The sequence below is a fragment of the Myotis myotis genome, unplaced genomic scaffold, assembly GCF_014108235.1.
Source record: "Myotis myotis isolate mMyoMyo1 unplaced genomic scaffold, mMyoMyo1.p scaffold_m19_p_13, whole genome shotgun sequence".
Taxonomy (NCBI): Eukaryota; Metazoa; Chordata; class Mammalia; order Chiroptera; family Vespertilionidae; genus Myotis; species Myotis myotis.
Window position 1 is genome coordinate 53,229,170 of NW_023416317.1, and position 22,323 is coordinate 53,251,492.

At 57.7% G+C, this 22,323-nt stretch overlaps 1 protein-coding gene across 5 annotated transcripts in view; it reads right to left on the reverse strand.

The window, feature by feature from the left end:
* PDZRN3 (PDZ domain containing ring finger 3) overlaps window positions 1-22,323 on the reverse strand; it is a 90,687-nt gene that overhangs the window by 13,882 nt on the left and 54,482 nt on the right. The window contains exon 1 of one of the 5 annotated variants that reach the window (XM_036333328.1): window positions 9,016-9,149. The exons of the other annotated variants lie outside the window; for them this stretch is intronic. Coding sequence (XP_036189221.1) covers window positions 9,016-9,084 — 69 coding nt within the window. The 5' untranslated portion in view covers window positions 9,085-9,149. Of the gene's footprint in view, window positions 1-9,015; window positions 9,150-22,323 lie in introns of those variants that run through there. 5 annotated transcript variants of the gene reach the window in all.

Genomic DNA, 22,323 nt, shown 5'->3' on the forward strand with positions numbered 1-22,323 from the left:
CTCCCTCCCTGCCCACCTCGCGTCCCCGGCCACCGACACCCACATTAATGCCTCCAGTCCTCGACTTTCTAGGGACTCGTTAGGGGCGCGACAGATAAATGGCACCGGACTCCCCGCTTGCCGCACAAGCTCTCGACAAGGCGTCGCGGGATCATTACGTTCTCCTAACAGCCGATGAGACGAGGCGGCAGTCACTAACCCAGACAATCCATTCTTGCAGCCAAATTTGTTTTGAATTACCTTGTGCACATAACACTTATTACACTGTCATCTCGGAATCGCATCCCTGGGAGACTCGGCGAGGTGATGACTCACGCCGCCAGCCAACCGAGAATGACAGCCCCTACGCCCGGGATGAGCAGCGCGGCCTCGTTAGGGGGCGGCGGCGGCCTCCATCGCAGGAGGAACGCGCGTCCAGGCGCGGCGGGCGGTCAGGTGCAATATCGCCCAGTGGAGCGGACGGCTTTTACAACAGTTTACGCGGCTCTACGGCCTAGTAAGTGGAACGTTTTGGAACAAGAAATGCTGATTGCCAAGTTCATCTTTATTATAAATTAAATGCTTAAGTAATTCACCGCAGGCTCTGGTATGCAGGTGCAATTACGGTGGAAATCCAATCAGCCTGTCTCTGGGCTCACATCACAGCTGCAAATATGACGTGACACTAAGGGACTCCAGTGTCCTTTAGTGGAAGGTCTCCCGAGACGAGACCAGACGATCGTGCTGAGGGCGTGGGGCGATTCCTTCATGGTCCCACTGACACCCGGGTCACGTGCCCGCTGCCCCTTCCCATGTGCTGAGGACTAACGCGGAGCTGGGGGCTTGCCCATTTGGGGGTACATTTTACTGACAGCCCACCTGTCCACCTGTCCGTCACTCGCTCCCAGAAGCACCTGCTGTGGTTCCTGAGACGTGTCCCCTCTGGCGTGCCCCGCGGGAGAGCTCCTCGGGCAGAAGTGAGGCCGCAGCAGGTGCGAGGCGCGTCCAAAACGGTCAGACAGCAGGCACGGTGGGCAGCATTTCACTACAACAGCCAGACCGCGCCCCCCTGCATTCGTTGGGACACCAGCCGAGCCCGAGCCCAGACACAGGCTCCACTCTCACCGTCTCCCGAGAAAGCCCGCGGGGAGAGGCCCTCACACACCCGGCTCACCTTTCCGAACAGGAGCTGCAACCTTGCGAAGGTCTCCAGGGCCGGAGTGCAAGCAGGGCAGGGTATGTGTAAATACGGTATTTGGGAAGGACGGTCTACTCTCTCCAAATTAAAAAATCAGTGTCTTTTTATGGGAAGACATTGGTTTCTGAGGACCCGCGCCCCGTGGTCACCATCTATTTCTATCTCACGTGCTAATGACCCAGGGTAAGTGCTAATGCAATTTCAAATCCAGCCTATTGTCAATTACGCCCCTGGATAAAACCCAACTTTTATGGGGTTCATTTAATTAAATACAGGGGCAGTGATCTCATTCTGTAAAATATCACACCTATGTTTCCAAACTAATTAAAACGTAGATTCCATTGGAAGCAAGAGATGACAATAAACCATACACTGAAAAGTAAAAGGTTTTAAGGCCTGATCTAGCTGGGGTTACAAAGACTCTTGGAGTGATATCACCCCTGTGGTGACATAGGTAGTTACAGGACGGGGCACCACGGGGAGACGCCTGGAACTCGGGGTGAGCCTGGAGCGCCCCCTGCACCGACAGCGGCACTGGACAGGTGAGAGAAGTGCTGACCTAGACTGCATCACTGCCCCTCCCCCGGCGAGATGTACCGCAGGGGCCAGGTGTCCCCTGAGCCTCCGGTTCCTCCTTTGGGGAAAGAGAACCCGGGGGGACAACCAGCACCCCCAGTAGTGAGGGTCACTTGGTGGGAGCCCCCACTCGGATTTCAAGCCACAGGGAGTCCGTGGGCTCAGCCACTGGGAATCTGACTGAGGAGAAGGTGAAGGGACCTGCAGTGACCACACGGGGACCTGGCAGACTGGGCGCACGCCCGCAGCGCCAGGCAACACCCCAACCCGAGGCTCTGCTCACCTGCAGAGCCAGGTGGGGTGAACTCTCACCAGGGCCCTCGGTGGGTGCAGACCTGCCTGGTTCAGAGCCTCAAACGAGCCAGCCGTTTGGCGGCCCCGACCCCGGTGGGTCCTGCCCGCAGGGAGCCGAGGCCCAGCTCCACCTGCCGCGGGGAGCGCCCTGGTCCCCTTTGAACAGAAAGGCTGCTGAGCACTCGAGACCCAAGAATAAGATAGGACACTCTTGTCAGAAGAAACCACTGATCCTTTCTGGCCTCAGTTTCCTCATCTGTAAATTGGGGGCGCACTCTAGACACTGAAGATGGATGGTGACTTTTAACGTTGGAATGTCACCGCGTGGTTCCCAGGACCTTTCACCCGCTATGAGACCCGGGTTAAAGCATCTCGACTTCAGTTTCTGGCCCTGTTTAGTCACATGAGAGCATCACATCGGGCAGTGGGTCCTGCAGACACGCCCCTCCCCCCTCAGTCTCAGCCTCTAGCCACCTGGAGACACTTTGTTTCTGTACCTGAGCGCGTGCCAGTGCGCTGGGCCACAGAACACCCCGGCGGAAGGCTGGCCAGCGCCCAATTCTGAACGCTCTCGCTGCCGGACTGTCAGGGAGGCTCGGGGAGGAAGCTAAAGGGACTGCTTTGCTGTCGGCAGGGGCCCGGGAATGAGCGGGTGGACTCCAGTCCCCGTGACAGAGAAGGACCGGCAGCGTTTCCTACGATGATTTATGAGACGTGGGTAGGATTTGCTAGAAACCAACCAGACGCCGGTCCTCTGGGAAGGAATTAATGGGCCAAACACTTGATAATGCAATTAGAAGATGAGAAGAGGTAGGGGTTTCCAGAGGGGATGGCGGGGAGCGGGATGGGGTGGGGGGTTCTGGTTATGTCACACTTAAGGCCGGGTCAAGAACACAGCCCGCTTTTGAAAGAGCGAGGTTCAGAGGGGAGAGGGCTGACCCTGGTGCTATTTGTGTCTGATGCTTCCGGAGATGGGCTGCTGGGGGTTGGGCACTGGTGGCTGTGTTTCAGCTAAACGTGTGGGTCTGAGACAAGGTACGAGGTCCCTGGCGGCAAAACCATACTTAACAAGTAAAGTCAGATCCAGTCTTACATCCCATCCTATTAGAAAACAGCTGCGAAAGGCAACAGTCATGTAACACTTTTAGAACAAATCAGGGCCGAGAGCGTATGTCCTCACACTAGGGGCACACACCGTGAGAAAGGACGGATATCGGGCTCCAGTCAGTGACAGGATCCGGGTCCATGGGAGACGTCATGAAGAGAAGGCAAACACAAGCCACACACGGGGAGGGAATGCTGGCCACTCAGATCTGACGGACGACGAGAGTCCAGGCTGGAGCTTTTAAGGTCCTGCCACCAAGAGAAGGAGATGAAAACCCCAACGGAGAACCGGCGGAGCCTGAACAGGTGCTGCCCCACTCAGAGTGGCCGACGTACCGCTAGGACATGAAACAGGCACCTTCATGAGCAGTCAGGGTAAAGCCAGTGTAACCGGCGTGAGCCGCCTCTGCAGAGTCACTACGTTGGAAAAGTGAAGAGCAGGACAATTCCAAGTGTTGGCAGGATGCGCAGCCACCAGAACGGCTCGGCCAGGGTGATGAGTGAGTGGGCATGAGGAAGACCGAAGCGGCCTGTGCTCTAGGTGCCCTCCCGTCCTCTCTCCTCCTCCCTCCTGTCCTTTCCTCCACCCACCCCCCGTCTGTGCACAGGTAACCCTCCGTGTCTCTCCTAGAGCAGAGGGTGGTCCCCCCACCAGCAGCACCTGAAATCCTGGTGGAGCACAGGCTCGGTACTGACAAGCCCTCCAGGGGACTGCGATGCGTGTTCACGTTTGAGAACGGCTGCCCTGGAGGAATTTCTGTACCTTGAGACAGAACGCAAGTAAAAATGAGATTCCATCCCTCCACCCCCTTTTGCAATGAAAGAGGGGAAAAACGTGAGAATACCCTTAAGGCCCCATGACTCTGGGAGTGGGGGTGAGGAGAGGCGAGGTGGAGACTCATACACTGGTGAGCGCCTAGGGCATCACGGGAAGGCTGTGTCCAGACACAGCAGCACCCAATCATGGGAGGGCCCAGTGCTGGGACAGGAGCGCGTGGGGCCTCATGGGAGGGCTCAGTGCTGGGATAGAAGGGCCTCAGTGCTGGGCATCACGGGAGCACTCGGAAGGGCACCTGAGCTGGCGTGGTGGCTCACAGGCCTCCATCCTAAGAGAAAAGCAGAACTTCTCTTGGTCTCCAAAGCTTTCTACCTGAAGAAGAGACAGGTAGACAGAGGGCAGCAAGCCCTGGTCTAACCCTCCTTCAGCTTACGAGTGGCCTGTCCCCCACTGTTCACTTTGTTCACTGAAGAGCAAGCCATAGGCGGTGACAGAGAAGCGCCCACATGGAAAACAGCGACTTTCTCGGCCACAGACGGGCGCCAGGCTCAGGAAGAAGGGCCCCCAGGTTGTCAGGGCGGGAGGAGGCGACCTTCCCCTCCTGCACCTGCTCAGCCTACCCTAATTCGGGATGCAGAGCGGCTCTAAAACAAAGCTTTCAGAATGGACAGGCTGTTTACACAAACACGCTCCTCCTTGCCAGCGCACTAAACCAGGTGTGACACCGCTGTCTGGAGGTCAAGTCTAGGTCCATCCAATTACCCACCGTCCCTCTGCCCACGCGAACCGGCCACACGCTGCATCTCCGCAGCCGCACAGCCGCTCGGCTCGCAGGCAGACACGCATCTCGCACTGCATGGCGCTAATTGAATACGAAAATAGGATTGTATACAGTCAGGCTTCCAGAACCTTCCTTAAACTTGATTATCATTTCCTTTAGAAAGCTGTGTTTTTCTGACCACCTGGCTAACGGATACAGCAAGGGTCACAAATAGATGTATTTACATCTTCAGGTTTCTGGCAAGTTACAGTTATTGGGCAACGTTTTTGTTTTTTAAAACCAACATTAAGGGGCATGCGAGACACACATTGCTCGTAGCTGCTATGCTAGTTACTATCAACAGGCATAAGAACGTGAGCTTTCTCAAGTCACGTGGTCGTCACACTGCCTGGGAGGCCAGCGGGCTCTGTGCTCCCGGGGGCGCACCTCTGTTTGCCACCACCCTGTCCCCCGACTGAGGGCAGAGGCTCCGCGGGAGCCCCTCGCATTGGTCGGGGAGCAGAGCCAGGTCCTCTCAGGCTGATGGAGGTGCCAGCACATTTTTAAAAAATTTTAATCCGTGTTCCCCATAATGTCGGTGACCTATTCACTGGCTTTGATGGAAATGAAGAATTCTCAAGACATGGGCATCATAGCACAGACAGCATCCCGGCCCCATTTATCGTTCCTCTGTGCCTCAGTTTCTTCATCTTCGAAATGGGAATAACCTCATCTACCTCTTGGTGCCACTGTGAGGGGACGCCTGTGGTAGGCACTCAGCACAGTGCGACACGCAGGGGGTGCTCAATTCACATTGTGGTTGCTGCGATGAATGCCACGGAAGTCGAATCAATATGTTTTCCTTGCCTGCAGACTTTGGGGAACATGTTTTTTTTTTTTTATCACAGTTTTGAATCTGAAGCCTCAATCCCAACCAGAATGACTTCCCTGTGGCCAAGTCAAACCAGGGAAGTCATCCTTGTTCTCCAAGAGTCTCTGGCTGACCTAGAGGAGGTGGAGGGAATGAATGATACTGACCAGTGTGTCGCTTCTTTCCCCCACCCAGGCCTCCATCTGAAGACCCTCCTCACAGCCCCCACAGATGGGCCTTGTCCCTGTTCTGAAAGGGCACCGCGGGAGGGAGGGCTGGAGAGCTGGGCCTGCATCGAGGCACCAAGCCAGCAGAGCCACAGACACCCCCATCCCCGCAAACCCGTCTGCCCTCCCCTCCCCACAGCCAGGTGACCAGCCTCAGCCGGCTTCCAGCCCAGCCCTGGAGCCTCGCAGCTCTCCCTGCCCCCTGAACACGAGGTCGGGGCCAGCTACCTAATCCAAGCAGAAGGCGCACCCCTCCACGGCCTCAAAGCATCGTCCTTCCTACCTCCTTGTCTTTTTGCTTTAACAGGGCTGAGCCAAGTCACAAGACAGGCTGGAGCTCAGAGCGAGAAGCCGCTGCTCACTTAATGTTTAAATTTCCAATGGGCCCAGACCTTGTCTCAATGTCTCCCAGGACCCCCCCTTTGCCCCCCCACCCAGTTCTCATAAAAGCATAAACATAAACAACAGCTGTAGCTCCAGTGACCTCCCAACCCCCCGGGCAGGCAGGAGGCGAACACCCCCAAACCCTCCCCGCATTGTTCGCCTGGCGCAGATCGCAGATCGCTGGTGTGCGCGCGCTCTTTGCAGCGCCCTCTAAGCGCCGGGCGACTTCACGTGCCGTTGTTTCTCTAATGTGATTAAAGGTACAATAAGGTGTGTGCGAAGCAGAGGCATAGCCATTGTTCGGCATCATTAGGCTCACAGCAGCCCCCCAAGAAGCGGCGGGCAGCCTGCCAGAGGCCCTAATGAAGAGCGTCTCTTTGAATTATCTCGGGATGAGGAGAGGATCAAGCCTGAGCCCCAGAATATTTGATCCTCTTTGTGCTGCGCGAGGAGGGCGTACGGGAGGGGAGCCAGACGCGCCGGACCTTCTGGAACTGTAATTTATGGAAACCTCCGTTTCTCTGCTCTAATAAGGCTTCGCGTCACAAGAGCGGGGATGCGGTGATTAATTCCTGCAAGTGTTTTGGTGAATTCCTTTATGCTACGGTTCAGGACCCCCAAACAATAGGAGAAGGGGACTCTACTTAGTTGGCACAAAGGTAACGGGTCCGAAAAGCAGTTGGCATTTCCCGTAAAGTCCATCTGGACGGCTTCCTAAATTGCTGACACCGTGCACTCCACATGGAAGTCATTTATCAGCCGTTCGCTACACGATGCTTGGGCCAGAGATATTCCCACATACATCCACCTTGTGGAAAACAGAGTCCAGGCCCCCTCTCTTTGGGGCTGGGCTGGAGGAGCCCACATAACACAGGAATAAGCCGCTGGTTAGCACAGATTTGCGGGGGGTGGGTATACGAGGGGGACCCCCTTGGAGGCGGCCAGGGTAACTAATACACACACATCAACAGCCGGTAAAGAATGTTTTTGTGCATCAATGGTTAAAAGGAAAAAACGAGTTAGGAAAACTACATGCTGGGCACTGTATGTGTCCTACGTTCGTGGTGTGCGTGTGCACACATTGGTGATGCCCTGTTCGTCCTGCTTCATTCTTGAGTGACCGGCTCGCGGAGCTCTGGGCTCACTGCTCACAGCACATGGTAACTCGGCAAATTTAGGATTTCAGCTTCGCCACCTGATCGCAGAGGGACGGGGAAGACTCCCCCGTGCCCCAGACTGAAGTCCTGGATGAACTGTGTGTCCAAAGCTTGTTAAAGATGCCCATGTCTGGTCAGATCTGGCGGGGGGTGGGGGTGGGGTGTCAAGCCCCAAATGGTCTGTTTTGGCCGTCTCTGTGCCTCGCTGTGGAAAAGACACACAAACACCCCTTTATTCCCCCAGGGTGAGAGCATCATTAGGCAGCGGCAGCCAGCTGGGTCTCAGGATCTTTTTAATGCCACGCGCCCTCTGGTGGTGCTTGCAAAACTGACACCCGATGGACCACTAATCAAATTATGTTTCCACTCAAGTCCGGCCCTTAAAGAATATATTAATATACTATTGATCGTGATAAATGAAGAAACAAGAACATTTTTCTCACTATAACAACCTTATTCTAACATTCTATGTCAAAAAACCTTTTTAACAGGATTATGATTTTTTTGAAGACTGAAGAAAAATTTGAAGGTGTTAGAAGAGTTTAAGGCTGCGGTTCAAAACCTGTGGGTCGCGACCCCTTTGGGGGTCGAACGACCCTTTCACAGGGGTCGCCTAAAACCATCGGAAAACACATATATAATTACATACTGTTTTTGTGATTATCACTATGCTTTATGTTCAATTTGTAACAATGAAAATACACCCTGCATATCAGATATTTACATGACGATTCATAACCGTAGCAACATTACAGTTACGAAGTAGCAACGAAAGTAATTTTATGGTTGGGGGTCACCACAACATGAGGAACTGTATTCAAGGGTCGCGGCATTAGGAAAGTTGAGAACCACTGGTTTAAGGGGAAAATGCTTAAGTACCAACTTAGGTTACTCATAGCAGTATGGAAAGCTCCCAGCCCAGAATAAGACTTGCATGTGCACAAAGAAAACACTCACAGGGGAATAAATGGTGATGGAGGGAGACTTGACTTTGGGTGGTGAACACACAGAACAAGATACAGAAGATCTTTTATAGCATTGTACACCTGAGACCTATATAACTTAATTACCCAATGTCACCCCCGATAAATTCAATAAAAAACAAAAGATAAGAAGAAAACGCTCAACCCAAATGTCAGGTAAGTGATCTGGGCTCTACTTTAAGTATCCCTTTCACTCTCCGCTGCAATTTCATGTTGTTAGGAACGGCACAGAAGTCACCTGCCGTGGTGACAGCCCCAAGATCAGCCACCTGCTCCTGAAGGTGCTAAAATTCTCCCAGAGGGAGGGGCAGCCGTGGTGAGAGTGGAGCACGGGTCTGAGCCACAGGTCCCGCCAGGAGAAGCTGCCGAGAGGACGTGCCGGAGACGCTGCTCACCGCGTCCTGCCTGGGGCTCAGAGCACCGGCAGGTGTAGAGGCGCTTTGGGGCACAGCTCTGTGACACCTGCTTGCATATTCAGATGTCTGTGCGGGCAGCACAGACCGAACAACCACATCCCTTGATCCCAGCTCGTCCCAGCTCCCGGCGACAGACACCTGAGTGCCCCAGCGACGGAAAGTACAAGACTTAATAGGAAATATGCAGGAAAGTCCGGCTGTCTCGTTCAGAACACAAATAGACACCAGGCTCTCTGATTCCTTCCCCAGAAGGTGCCCTCTGCCAGGAGAGGAAGAGGCCACGGTTACCTGACAAACTTCGTAGAGTAGCCGGTACTGCTCCTCTGGCTTCCGCAGGCTGCACAGGCTGCATCCCATGTTGAGAGACGCGCCCACGGCCGGCTCCGACGCCAGCCCCCGGGAGGGAGAGCAGCCCTCCGTGCCCGGGGCCTCAGGCAGCTGCCGCGCTGGACACGGGCCGCGAGCACCCTCCCCGCCCTCGCCTCCCTCGCCTCCCTCGCAGCCTGCACAGACGCGCACTCCGCTCCCTCCTCCGACTGGCAGCTGCATTGTGCTCCGGCGCACACGTGTATATATACTGCTGCTCATGCATATTAATCAGCTCTCATTGACTATTCATAACAGACACCACCACAGAAGCTGTAATTGCCAACGAGGACAGTTGAAATTTCTCTAATTAACAAGTGAGCGCGCCGGTGCTGGGGAATAATAAAGGACACTGACAGTTGCGCAAAGCAAGCCCTGTGCCGGCGCGACAGAAGAACGGGACTGCGCTCCCAGCGAGGTCTCTCAGGAGAAGCCCGGACGCGCTGACGCTAAGCACAGATTCCGTTTAAATATATCGTAAAACGTACCTAATGCTGCAGGTAATGACGGCCCATCAGCGGGTTTTATGGCGTGGACCCGTTTTGAATAACGTTCATATCATGCTTAGTGCTATCCTCAGTGGCGGGAGAGATCCTCCCCAAGTGAATACAATGAGAACCTGTGAGACACACCTGTGCACATGCGGGGTGGCCAGGGGGTAGGGACGGAGGGGAGCAAGCAGGTGATTCAGGTCCCAGGGCAGAACGTCACCTGCTAATCATCCCCAGGGCCATGCAGCCCAGCTGACCATCCCCACGGCCACCCAGATGCTGGCTGGTCTCAAGGCCACGGCACCGAGGGCACTGTGGCGGGCACCAGGCCTGGGGGCCTGGGGGTGCCAGCGTGGCTGCTGGGCTCCCCAGCTGTGCCCGCCTGCTGGGCCAGGAAAGCAGGGAGACGCCTGCAGGTGGAGGTGGCACGGGTCCCCCATGCTCATGCCTCTGCCCACTTCGTTCCACGGTTTAAAAAAACCTTTTGTTTCTTGAGCTCAGAGGTAGGGGTTTATTCTCCACGAATTGCTGGCACTGAAGGTGGAGGGAACCTTCTCCATAGATGTTCGCCCCACGGCCTGCAGGACACGGGTGCCAGCACCCCTCCTCGGGCAGCGGCTGGTGTTTAAAACGCTCACGGTGCTTCCACGGCCTTCGCCCCTTCCCGGCACAAAGAGCGAACTGTCTCTGGAGGCCTCCCACGTCCCCGCAGGAGGCGTCGCGGGGCCTGGGGAATAAAGCCACCTTTCAGTCGGAGGACGGGCCCCCCTGACGTGACCAAACCGGCCCCAGTAAACCCGCGTGGGCTGGCGGCCAGCGGACACACCTGGTCCTGATTCTCAGGCCCTGACGTTGAGGCGAGGACAGCGGAGGGGGGGCAGTGTCAGGTCTGGCTGTAACCTGCGGTCACCTGGGCGGCAGCAGAGGACGCAGGCTGTGCAGGGGAGGCCAGGCCACGGTCGGACAGCGGCGCTGACCTCTGTTTGCTGGGCGCTGTGAAGGGCCCTGTGGGTCCAGGAGCCGGTCACCGGCTCTCAGTGTCCCAGGATCCAAGGAGAGTCACACTCGCTGCCAGGGCTGCGCCGTGACCACGGGCACCGCAGCCGCTCACGCCACCAGGAGCCAGGCTGCTCCCCGCCGCCTCAGCCACAGCCCGTCCCTGGAACATCTGTGCGGCTCTGTGACCCCAACATCTCCGACCTGTCACCCGAGGACGTGGCTGCTGCCCGCAGGGTGCCCTGCCCAGCTCCCTCCACACACCAGCCCGGCCGGTCGGCACAAGAAGGGAACACGCTCACTTCCTTCCTCCTTAACCCTCCCCAGGACGTCTCATCACCGGATCGAAATGGAATTCTCCGTCAGGATCTCTACTGCCCGGAACTCTGGCCCCAGCCCGCCAGCTTCGGCTCAGGCCTGTCCTCGTGCCCTGTCCTCGTGCTCACATGCCCACATGCCCGCCCACCAGGCCCATCCTGGGCTCGCGGTGCTCCCCGTGGGACCGTCCCCTTCTCCTGACCACCCAGCACCCAGCTCCGCGCAACAAGCCTCCTGAGAAAGCCTTGGCCGGGCCCCTGTGCGAATTTAGTTCTCAACCCTCGGACGCTCAGCGTCGCATCCCCTGCCGACCTCTTGGAAACACTGTTCCATCCACAGTACTGCCCCCCCTCCCGGCCCCCCTGCACAGGCGCCTGCGTTGGTGGGGACACAGGTGTGCACCGCCTGCCAGGGTGAAGGCCAATCCTCCTCAGGGCGTCTGACCGGCGGCACTTGGACAGTGAACCCCAGTCTGAACCCTGCTTCCCTTCCCCGAATTACGCTGCCCTACGGACCCATAAAATAAAACTTTGCAGAGAGCAATATCATGGCAAGAACACCCCACCCCCAATACTTAGAACAGAATTACTCAAGCTTTGGGGGCATTTTAGCTTCGGCAGGAAAAGGCTGCCTCTGGCAAACGTCATGGTTTGGTAAACAGTCACCTGCCCTGACGGTTCTCCCCACAGAACGGTTTGGGGGGTTGGAGTCGAGGCTGCCTAGTCCCTTGAAAAGCAGTTCACGCTTCCTGCTTAGTCCGGCCACCAGTGGAGGGCGGAAAGCACAAACACAACAACCTGGGGGCACCCCCTGCGGGCACCCCCACACCTGCGGTCGGGACGCCCCGCAAACACCTGGGGGCAGGCCCACACCTGCGGCTCAAGTGGGCACAGGTACCTTCAGGTTTAAAGCCGTCACCATGACGACCAGCCGCCAGCGCGATGAAGAACCTGCGTTCTCGCACCGTGTGTGGGGGCGCGGGGTCAGAGGCTGCTTTTCCCGGGCCTCTGAACCCCCAGGTCTTGCGAGTCCCTTTGAGTTTCGTTTGAAGCCTGGCCTTTGAGAAGCAGGGGAGACGTCGCAGTAAGGAAGGCTGAGACACGTCCACTTCCTGGCGGGGCTAACGAGGGAAACGGCGAGTAATGATGTCATCCCACTTGTCAGTCGGACACGGGAAGCGAGACGGAAGGCGGCCAGGGCCTCGGGACCCGCGTGCCAAGTCGTCTCCTAATTAACGAACGGCCCTTTAAGCTGTCAGGCTCGCGAGGAGCCCAGCCGACGCCTGATTAAAATTCACGTCTGGGCACTGGGCGCGGAGGCTGCGCTCTGGGCTGTGGTTGAACATCCGTCTTTAAAAATCGGAGAAATAACCACCGCCCGGCAGCCCGCGTCTCGGGGCTCCATCCCAGGGGGGCGGCGGCCGCCCCGAGGCCCACGGTCCGCGCGGGACACGGCCTCCACGGAGCCACCGGCTCGCATCGGGGACGAGGGCTCGCACGGTGAGGGGTGACTGTTTTCCCTCCTCCTGCCGCAGCCACACCGGCCTCGCTTTACAGACGGGAACGGCGCCTCAGAAAGCCAGCGACTGTGTACCCAGTGACAGCGCGCTGGACGGACCCCTCGGCGAAGGCCGCGTGGGAGCCCGAACTTTCATTCTTGGGCTCAGGCTGCGGAGACGCTCCCCTCCCGCCCCCCCTTCCCTGAGGGAAACCGGTCGGTCCAGGCGAAAGAGGCGCCTGCTCTTACTACACTCACTTTGGCTCACTTTGTGGAAAAGGCCGTCGCTAAACAAACCCAAAGCAGCCTACCGCCCCCCCAACCCCTTCCCCCCCACCCTCCCCTCCTCCCCCCACCCGTCCTCTCCTCCCCCCGGCCCTCCCCTCCCCTGCCCCAGTGGGCACCCAACACCAAGCGGCCCACCCCGTGGCTGCTCCTGAAGCAGGGGCGTGAGGGAGGGTCCCTCAGAGGCAGGGATGGACAGATGGACGGACGGACGGCGCCTTCTTCACCCTCAGTTCACGTTTACTAAGACAGCACCTGCGTTAGCTGAGGCTAACGCAGCCCAGCTCCCCCTCGAGTCCCAACGGCATTGGATTCAGAAAACCTCCCACCAGTGACCCCTCAGCCTTGGCTCTCGGGGTGGGGTCCCCCATAAGACTCTCTGCTGGACCAACCGAGGGCCGTGGGTCCCCCAGTCCTTCTCCCAGCATTTCCTCTGCATCCTGTGGGGCAAGGGAACCCTCTCCAGCCCTTGCTCAGCGTACCCCGAAGCTATTCCGACCAATCCTGAAAACAGGTGACAGTTCAGTGACGCAGCTCACACGCCTGCTGAGCAGACACAGTGGGGACAGGGTCTCCGGGAGGGTTCAACAGCAGCTGGGGGGCCTGCCAGGTGTCAGGCACCAGTCACGCAGCTCACGTTCCTCTGGGGGAGCGGGGCGAGGACATGCCTCACGCACAGCCCGTGCCTTTTACTAACGGAGTAGCCAGCCCAGTCCTGATCCATGTGACTGTCGGGTTTCCCAGCCTGAGCAGGAACGCACAGCCAAGCTGGCTCGGGCACCTGTTTGAATCCCAGAAGGCGTTTCTGCATTTCTGATGACCAGAGGGTGAACACTATCGAGACTGTCCCGCGGAAGACAGGGTCTCAGCAGGTAAAGGGGAAGCTGGGGGACGCCCCTCAGCTCCTTCCGCCCCTGGGGGAGACCATCACCGTTAGTGGCCAGACGTATCCCCCGATGATTATTTCTCGGATGACGTGGGACATGCCTCACACTCCCTGAGAAAAAGCTGACACGCTCCAAACTCACACGGCCCACCTGACTCTGGAGCTGAGCCTGCGCGGAGCCCGCCGTCACGGCCAAGCCCGCCCGGCTTCCCCGCGTCGGGAGGAGGCCGGGCCCACGGCCGGGAGGCTTGGCGCCCCACGGCACACGCCACCCTGTGCCGTCCCCGGGGCCGCAAACACTTCGGGCTCCCGGGTCACCGAAACTGGCTCCGACCCACAGGCAGTAAAGCAGCTAATGGTGTCTTTCAGGGCAAGCGCAGTAAAAGTGTAATTGCTCCCAAATTTTTACGGGTAACGAATGACTGGGACCGTCAACATTTGTGTTGCTGGGAGTGGATGTGTGTGTGTGCGTGTGTGTGTGTGTGTGTGTGTGTGAGAGAGAGAGAGAGAGAGAGAGAGAGAGAGAGAGAGAGAGAGAGAGCAGTCTTTGGGAAGCAAATACCCAAACCCGTCCATCAGGCCGGTTAACAACGCTGAGCCACTGACCACAAATGAATGTGTTGACTTTAAATGTCTGCGGGGAGCATGTGTCGTGGATCAAAGAACACACTGATTAACCCAACAGAGACCAGAGCCTGTCACTTTGCTCAGGGTGCGAGCCTGGGTCATGAAGGAGAGGAAGTGAGTGGGAGGAGAAAACCAAAGCAAATTCAGAGGGGCGCTGAGCTGCCCGCTCCCTGTCTGAATGTGACTCGTTAGGTGTGCGTCTTCCTTCCCCAAACCACCAGCTTGCCGACGCCAGGTAATCTCGCTGACACATAATCACTTCATGTTGCATGAGGTCATCAGCTCCCCCACGGAGTCCCACAGACACCCCGCTCCGGTCACACAGGCCCTAACGCGGCCCAGATGGAGAGATAAGCAGCTCAGGTTGTTGCTGGGAAGTCAGTTCTCATGTAAGTCACAGGACTCCTGCCGGCAGGACCGGGGAACCCAGGGAGAGCCAGGCGGCCGAACAATCAGCTCGGACGTGCACGTGCAAGAAATAAGCTGCCCGGGTTGTCCGGCTGGTGAGCGCACAGATGGATGCAGGCGAGGCCCCGGCCGGAGCCCGGTGCCCACGCAGGGCGGGCAAGTGGCCGCATGGCTACAGAGCGAACCCTGATCCCCGCCCACTGTTCCACAAATGTGGCCTCCAGGTGGCGGAGGGGACAGGACTAGACAAACACGGTCAATACGGCAGGTGAGCAGGCGGGTCCAGGCGAGCAGGCGACCGGAGGGTCGCGAGTGGAGGTGTGTGTGGGGGGGTGAGTTTGCACTTGAGCAACAAACACTGTTCTCTGGCACCAACATGACCACAATCATTTGTTATTCCCCCCCAGAAACCACGAACCACCCGCCACACGGACTCCCCGCAGGGGAACCCGCTCTGGTGATTCTATTCAACTGCCTGCCTCTCATTTCACTGAGGGCACAGCCTGCGCCGGGCACGCCCAGCTCACAGGGAACCAACGTCTGGGCCAGTCCTTCCAGTCCGCCCCCCACCGGCCGGTGTCGCCCGACACGCCCACGCGCGATGAGAATTCCAAGCACCGCGCATCCCGTGGGCCCTGCAGGGAACCCCGTCGCACTTGGCTGAGTTATAGCGACTCCAGTGTGCCCCTGCCCGTCGCACTAACACCTTCCTAGGATGATGCGGCTGGAACCTTTGATAAGCTGTGCATGAGCTGACAGGGCTGCCCACAAGGCCAGCCCCCCCCCCCCCCCCCCCCGCCCACGACACTCTCCCCAGCTGCACGTCCACCTCTCAACATCCTATGCACTGTCCTCCTCCTTCCACGGATTTGCTGGGCGGCTGTCAGACATGCCCCGCCCCCGTCTCGTCTGTGACATCTGTGCAGCGAGGAATGACCTGGGAAACGGACTACGAGCAGTGGACACTGAGGCTGAATACAGGACAGGGGTGCCGTGAGGAGGGCACAGCTGGGGAAGGGGGGTCCCCTGTTCCCCGCAGGCTCGGGTGATGCGCCGGGTCCGGCAGCATTCACAGGAACGGACTCCTTCAAGGGCACTTACTTCACGGCCTGACCCTGTGCTGCTTTCTTTCAAAACAGCACAATGACCTCAATGCACACAGGCGCTTGCTTAGTGCGTTCATTACACAGACGTCCATGTGTAATTTTAAATATGTCTCATTTATTTGTTTACTTTTTTAGAGAGGAAGGGAGAGGGGGAGAGACAGTGAAACATCAGTGATGAGAGAGAATCATCCATTGGCTGCCTCCTGCACGCCCCACACTGGGGATCGAGCCCCAAACCCTGACTGGGAATCGAACCCTGGACCTCGTGGTTCATGGGTCGATGCTCAACCGCGGAGCCACACTGGCGGGGCTGCATGCAATTTTATAGAATCGGCAATGATTTTATAAAGCCGACCATGTTGCTATTATATTAAGAGCACGTACTTTGAAAATCCCTCTGAAATGTTCCTGAAGGGAATGCCTAATCCCTGCAAGTGGGCCGAACGAACCTGCCACTTCTGCGGACCTCTCAGGCGATGTGGCCTGCAGGTGCGCCCGCCCGCGGACTCCGCTACTGAAGCAAACGCGGCCTTTCTTGCTGACCTCGTCCCGCTTCCTGCACTGACCTGCGCCTCTCATCCCCGGCCAACGCCAACAGGTCACCCTTGGAGGGTCCGCGCCGGCCAACGTCAAGAACCACCATAAAGCCTCCAGCATGTTCTAAACCAACAACCCAGTGGCCCACTGTTTGAAGAATACATCCCAGATGCTTTCATGGCAGAGGGTAGGCAAGGCCTGTGGGGAGCACGGGTGCAGACTCCCATTCAGTCATCAGACCCTGGCGAGCTGCTCTCGCACCGGGCTCCCTCCTCCGAAACCGGCTCGAACACAAGTGCAGACGGCAGCGCCTGGGGTGGGGCAGTGGGCCAGCTTCGCAGCCCCGGCAGGTGCGTCTCAGGAGAGTCATGCCCACGGCGGAAACCACCACCACCACGTGGACACACACCAGGGGCCTCGGCAAACCCGCAGGAGCCGGCGAATCGGAGGGAGGTGCTCGGAGCGGAAGGAGAGAGCACAGACCCTCTCAGTTCAGCCGCGCCCTGCCCTGCAGCCCATTAGCAATGACCCCCGGCCCTCACCTGAGCAGGGAGACGCATCCCAGCCTCTCCGTGTCTCCAAACAAACGTCCCCTGGGAAGAGGTCATGGAAGGGGCCACGGGACACCCCCGGGGTCGCTGATACGGAGCTCTGAGAAGGTCTGCGCGGACCGGACTCCAGACGCACCTGTTGTGTGTGCTTTGCCCGGGCTGCTGTTTGAATTAGTCTGCATAACCGAGAGGGCTGTCATTAAGCTGGGTGGAGTGGTATCACCCATTAATGCCGAGGACCAAGCGGCCAAGAATAACACTGCCCAGGACCGGGGTGGAGATCCGCAGTCACGGCGGGAGAGGCGGCTGGAGCGTGGCTCCATCGCACAGACAACCACACAGGCGGATACACGCACGAGTAAACACACGAACACGGAACACCCACGGCTGTTCACGAGAATCGCACCTCTGATGCCGGGTGTCAGCCGCTTTGGGGCACTTCATCGTTATCATCCCTAGGTGTGGTGATTATTATTTTCTCCGTATTGATGTTCAGTTCTGAGTGAGGGACGTATGTCTCGAACGTCTACACTCCCGGTGCCCTGGCTGATTTCTGCTAGAGGTCCCTCCACGTGGGCGCCTCCCACGCCAAACTGTTCGGGACAACCCACATCTCATCTCCCCTGAGCCGAACCCTGTCATCCGGGATTTCCACTCCTCATCTTCACGGAAGGCTTACATTGTTATCACCAGGACAGAAGCTGTTGTCGTGCTGGAGACAGAATCACCGTGAGTGATGCCCAACGACCATGCCCGGACCTCCTCCCCCTCAAGCCCTGAGCGGTGCTCTGCACGGGGGGGTGGGGTAGGGGGGTTGTCTATCCCTGAATCCTGGCAGTGACCCTGGGAGGGACAACCTCTTGCCTCATCTTCCCAGGGTGTAAGCAAGAAAGGTGAGGCCGGGAAGGTTGGGTAAACCACCGAGACTCACACAGTAGGTGCTGGAAACAGGATTCAACCTTGGCTCCTAGTGGTGACGCGATGCTGTGAGGACAGGCGAAACGGCCACGCCACTGCCCCACCCTCGCCAGGGCAGACGGACCCAGGGCCTCGGGACCTGGCCCCGGGGGCCCCACAGACACCCCTCCCAGCCGCCAGGCACGGGGTCTCTGAGCCTCCACGTCTCTCCCCTGCAACACACATTTAATAGGCCTGGTTCTGAGGATGAAAAAAACCCCATTTGCTTCCAAACTCCTGAGAGGCCGGGATGTAATAAGCCCGTGGAAGTGACGGCGGTCGCTCTTCTCCAGCAAAGAGCAAAGAACGAGCGTGAACCTGCATTTAGGTTTCCAAACACAGAATCAGAGGAGTCAAAGGCACGGCTTCTTCACTCCCTTCGCCAGGCCCACGGCGCACCCTGACCCTGCGAATGCCCCGATGGCGGCTGATCCGAACGCGCTGCTCCGGGACTTCCCCGGCCAGGCTCAGAAATCCCTGGTGACATCAGCAGAGTCGTGGGAATTGGACTTATTAGTTAATTACGGAGCCAGCAGAGGGAGCACAAGCCCAGCTGAAACAGCCCCGTCTCCGGTCTCTCAGGAAACAGTGATGGCCGGAGGGCGGGACGCACGAAACCTGAGTCACCAGCAGTCAATTGACAGTGTCTTCGATTTTTGGGGATAGTGTTAGGATAAACATACAATACTGAGCACGGCCCTTACCCTCTAAGCATACATGTGGGCTTCCTGGGTGGCCAAGGAGCCGGCAGCTGTGTGTGCGCACATGTGTGTGTGCATGCGCATGTGTGTGCATGCATGCATGCGTGTGTGTGTGCGTGTGCGCACACACACGTGTGTTTCCCTTGGTATTGTGGCGACACCTCCGCTGGTTGGATAGCCCAGCTCAGATGGCGAGACCTGCCTGGAGCGAGCCTTCTGACTCGATCCGGAACAAGACACACATCAGCAATGCATTTTCACCCGGCAAATGAACTTAGCCCAGCGCGAGTGCGGAACAGGCACGGATGCAGGGAATCGGGTTATGTTTACGATTACTCATTACAATTTGTGTCGACGGGTCTCAGGATGAGCGAATGGACAAAGACCAGCCCCGGGTCTCGCCTGGCCACGCTGGGAAGCGGCTGAACGTTGAAACCCTCTCATTTGTCTCCGTGAAAACAGGCACCGTCCCTCAGGCCGTGCCACATGTATGTTTTTACTTTCAGCACCTCGGGGCCCTCCTTAGCCACCTGGGTAGACAAGACCGGAAGCTGTGTCATCTTAGGGTCAGCGGTGTGAACTTGGGAGACCCCGTTTCACTGAGTAAACACCGGAAAGATCCGTGTCAGCGGGTGTCCCGGTGTCGAGAGGAAGCCAAGCCTGTGTGTGGCCTCCTGCCCCGTGCTCTCAGGGGCAAAGCAGAGACGCCACCACGAGAGACCAGGGACCACGCTGAGCACCCGGCGCAGGCTGTCATGTTTAACTTTTCGGTTATTCCTTCTTTAATGACAAACATTTCTGATTTTCCATTTCCAGAGGTTAGAGAAAATGTTAATTTACAGTTAGGTGAAATAAGCCAGTCCCAGGCCGGGGAGGAGCCTGCAACCGGGGTACATGCCCTGGACTGGAATCGAACCCGGGACCCTTCGGTCTACAGGCCGACACTCTATCCACTGAGCCAAACAGGCGTGGGCAAGGGTGCATTTTTAAAAAAAATCTGGAATCTAGATTCTCCTCTGCTAGGTGTCGGACACCCAGGCTGGGTGTGTTCTGAGTGTTAATTCTGCAGCTGAGATGCACCCCACTCCCCAGCAGAGAGCACAGGCTCACAGGTTGGGGGGCCGGGGTGGGGGGGCAGCACCTACCAGGCTCACTCGGGACCTGGTGTGTGATGGGCGTGTCTCTGTGTGTTTCAGTGCGGCCTTCCCGGTTTCTAAGGAAACTCTCCGAAGGGACGGGGTGATGAGGACACACGGATGACACGTGGCCGGTCTGCGGGTCAGGGCCGGCGGCTGGGACCTCACGATGATTGCTGCACATTACTTGTGTTTAGTGCCTGAGAAACGAGTTCCTGCTGCAATATCTCGTCCCAATAAAATGAAGAGCTCGGAGTAGGACCCAAATCCCCCCCAGAGGAGTTGGCTTTAAAAACGCGGTCGTTTTCCTGCCACGGGGATTTATGGGTCCCTGTGACCGTCACCACCTGACACCGGCGTTTCCCTGGTTGCCAGGGGTCCTTGCTGGCCTCCAATCAACTGAACTTCACACCAGGGCAAGGACTGTAAACGCTTCGGCACATGTCCCCACACAAGACCACTCTAAAATAAAACTCACGCTGAAGACTGTCTTTTCCTGATTGCCAGGCGGGCTAATTGCGCGTTGCCCGATGCCGCCTGTCAGGCTGGGACGGGGACGTGACACGTTTAGCCGCAGCAGGAGGCAGCGGTAATTGGCAGCTCCGTTTTCCCTCCTGGAGGGCAATTCTCCGCAAAGAAAACACAATGTTAACAAGATTTTACGAATCTGACATACGGCATCCTCTCCGAGACGACCAGCAAAGCGCCTCTCTCCCCAAGCACTTACCACCGGAAGGACCTCGCGAGAGTGAGGGACAAGCAGGGGACGGGGCCCAGAGTCCTCCTGGGGAAGTAAAGTGGCGATCACAGGAGAGGCCAGTTCCTCATGACAAAAGGGGAGACGCTGAGGGTGGATGTGTGCCCCGGAGAGCGAAGTGGTGACAACAGAACCTCACCCAGAATCCGGCTTCGTGAGTGACACCTGATCACGCCCAGGCCTTCGCGGGAGGGAGGGTGCAGACACCAGGGAGGCGTCCGTGAGGGTGAGTGAAGGCGGGGTTGGCACAGACACCCAGGACCCAGAACTGCTGGCCCCACGCACAGACACTCCTGAATGAATGGTCGGGATGGTGACATTGCTTTGATGTGACTCCTAGAACTTCATCACAGCATCATTCTTGTTTAAGACCAGACACCCCCAGCCCGGCCAGTGTGGCTCAGTGGTTGAGCGTCGACCACTATGAACCAGGAGGTCACGGTTCAATTCCCAGTCAGGGCACATGCCCAGGTTGTGGGCCTGATCCCCAGTATGGGGCGTGCGGGAGGCAGCCGGTCCATGATTCTCTTTCATCATTGATGTTTCTCTCTCTCTCTCTCTCTCTCTCTCTCTCTCTCTCATTCTCTCTCCCCCTTCCCCTGTGAAATCAATAAAAATGTGTTTTTAAACAATAAATAAAATAAAATGAGACACCTCCAGCGAGGTCTCTGGATTCTGTGTTAATCAGCAAAGGAAGGGAAGAAGGACGATGCCAGCACATAAAATGCCAGGCCCTCCGGGAACAGAACAACACGGATCCCCCTTCCTCCTGCTGGGTGGGGGCGCTCCCTTCATCCTGCCTCCGTGGGCACTGTGCAGACAGGCGCTGAGGGGGGCAGAATGGGTCCCCAGGAACTTACCTGGGATTCGCTGAGACCCCACAGTTTATGGCCCCCAGCTTAACCGGGACTGTCCCCAGCCCCCAGCGGCCGTCTCATCGAGCCCAGCTGCCAGAAGGCGCCGGGCTGAAGTTCCCGCTAAGGCTGTGATCTCCAGGGGGTTACCGGGCGGGATTACCAGCAGCTTCCCAACACCAGGTCCCCCCGGGAAAGGCAGGGTCGGGTCACGCTCTATTGTCGGGGGAATGAAGCAGCCCTTGGTTACCACCTGGTGACGCATAATTGAGGACAACCTGGAACGTGCCAGGGGAAGAGGGAGGGTGGGATGTACGTGTACCCATGAACCCAGTGGCACAGACACCCCACTTTCCTCAGGGGCAGGGCCTGCTTTTCCCCAAGACGAGCTGCTGCTTCGCTGTCCCGCCCGCCCGCTCAGCAGCGCTGACCCCAGGACACCTGTTCAGCTCAGCCTTGAATCAACCTGGAGCCACAGTGGGGTCTGCTCCCGTGGACGTCTCGCTGTCCTCAGACCGTGGGAAAGCGAGTCAATAAACCTGCCTTGTTTTAAGGGCCCCGTTTCTCCCCTCACCCCCAAAATAGTCAATTAAAACATATTCGGAAGTGGTGGTGACGAGGTACCTGCCTATGGCAGACCTGTGGGGATGTCTGTGAACACCTGAGGTCTGGCAAGCACACAGCTCAACTCCGGGGCTGTGAAAGGCAGACCCAGTGTCCCAGCACTAGGCACACAGAAGAGGCACCACGGCCACAAGACAGACAGCAAACAGGTGTCCGACACACTCTAGCTCCCCTCAACTGCAGGCCGCTCTCTTAGAACAGCCCTCTCCCAATCTCCATCTCCATGTTGCAAATATAATCCTTGAGTTCAGCTGGGAACCGGAGGCAGCGTCCTGGATCTAACCCTGGCCCTGCCACGGCCAGCTGCACCCGCGCCGGCTTGTCGCGCACTCTCAGAGCCTCAGTTTCTGCAGCTGTGAAATGGGATGATGGACACTCCCCTCCCACGAGCTGCTGTGGGGACCGGGCGAGAAGAGCATTTCTGCTGTGGCTCCGGCCCGACTCCTGTTGTTAAGATTCTGCCAAATAGTCCCAGGGACCTCGAATCCCCGCCACTGCG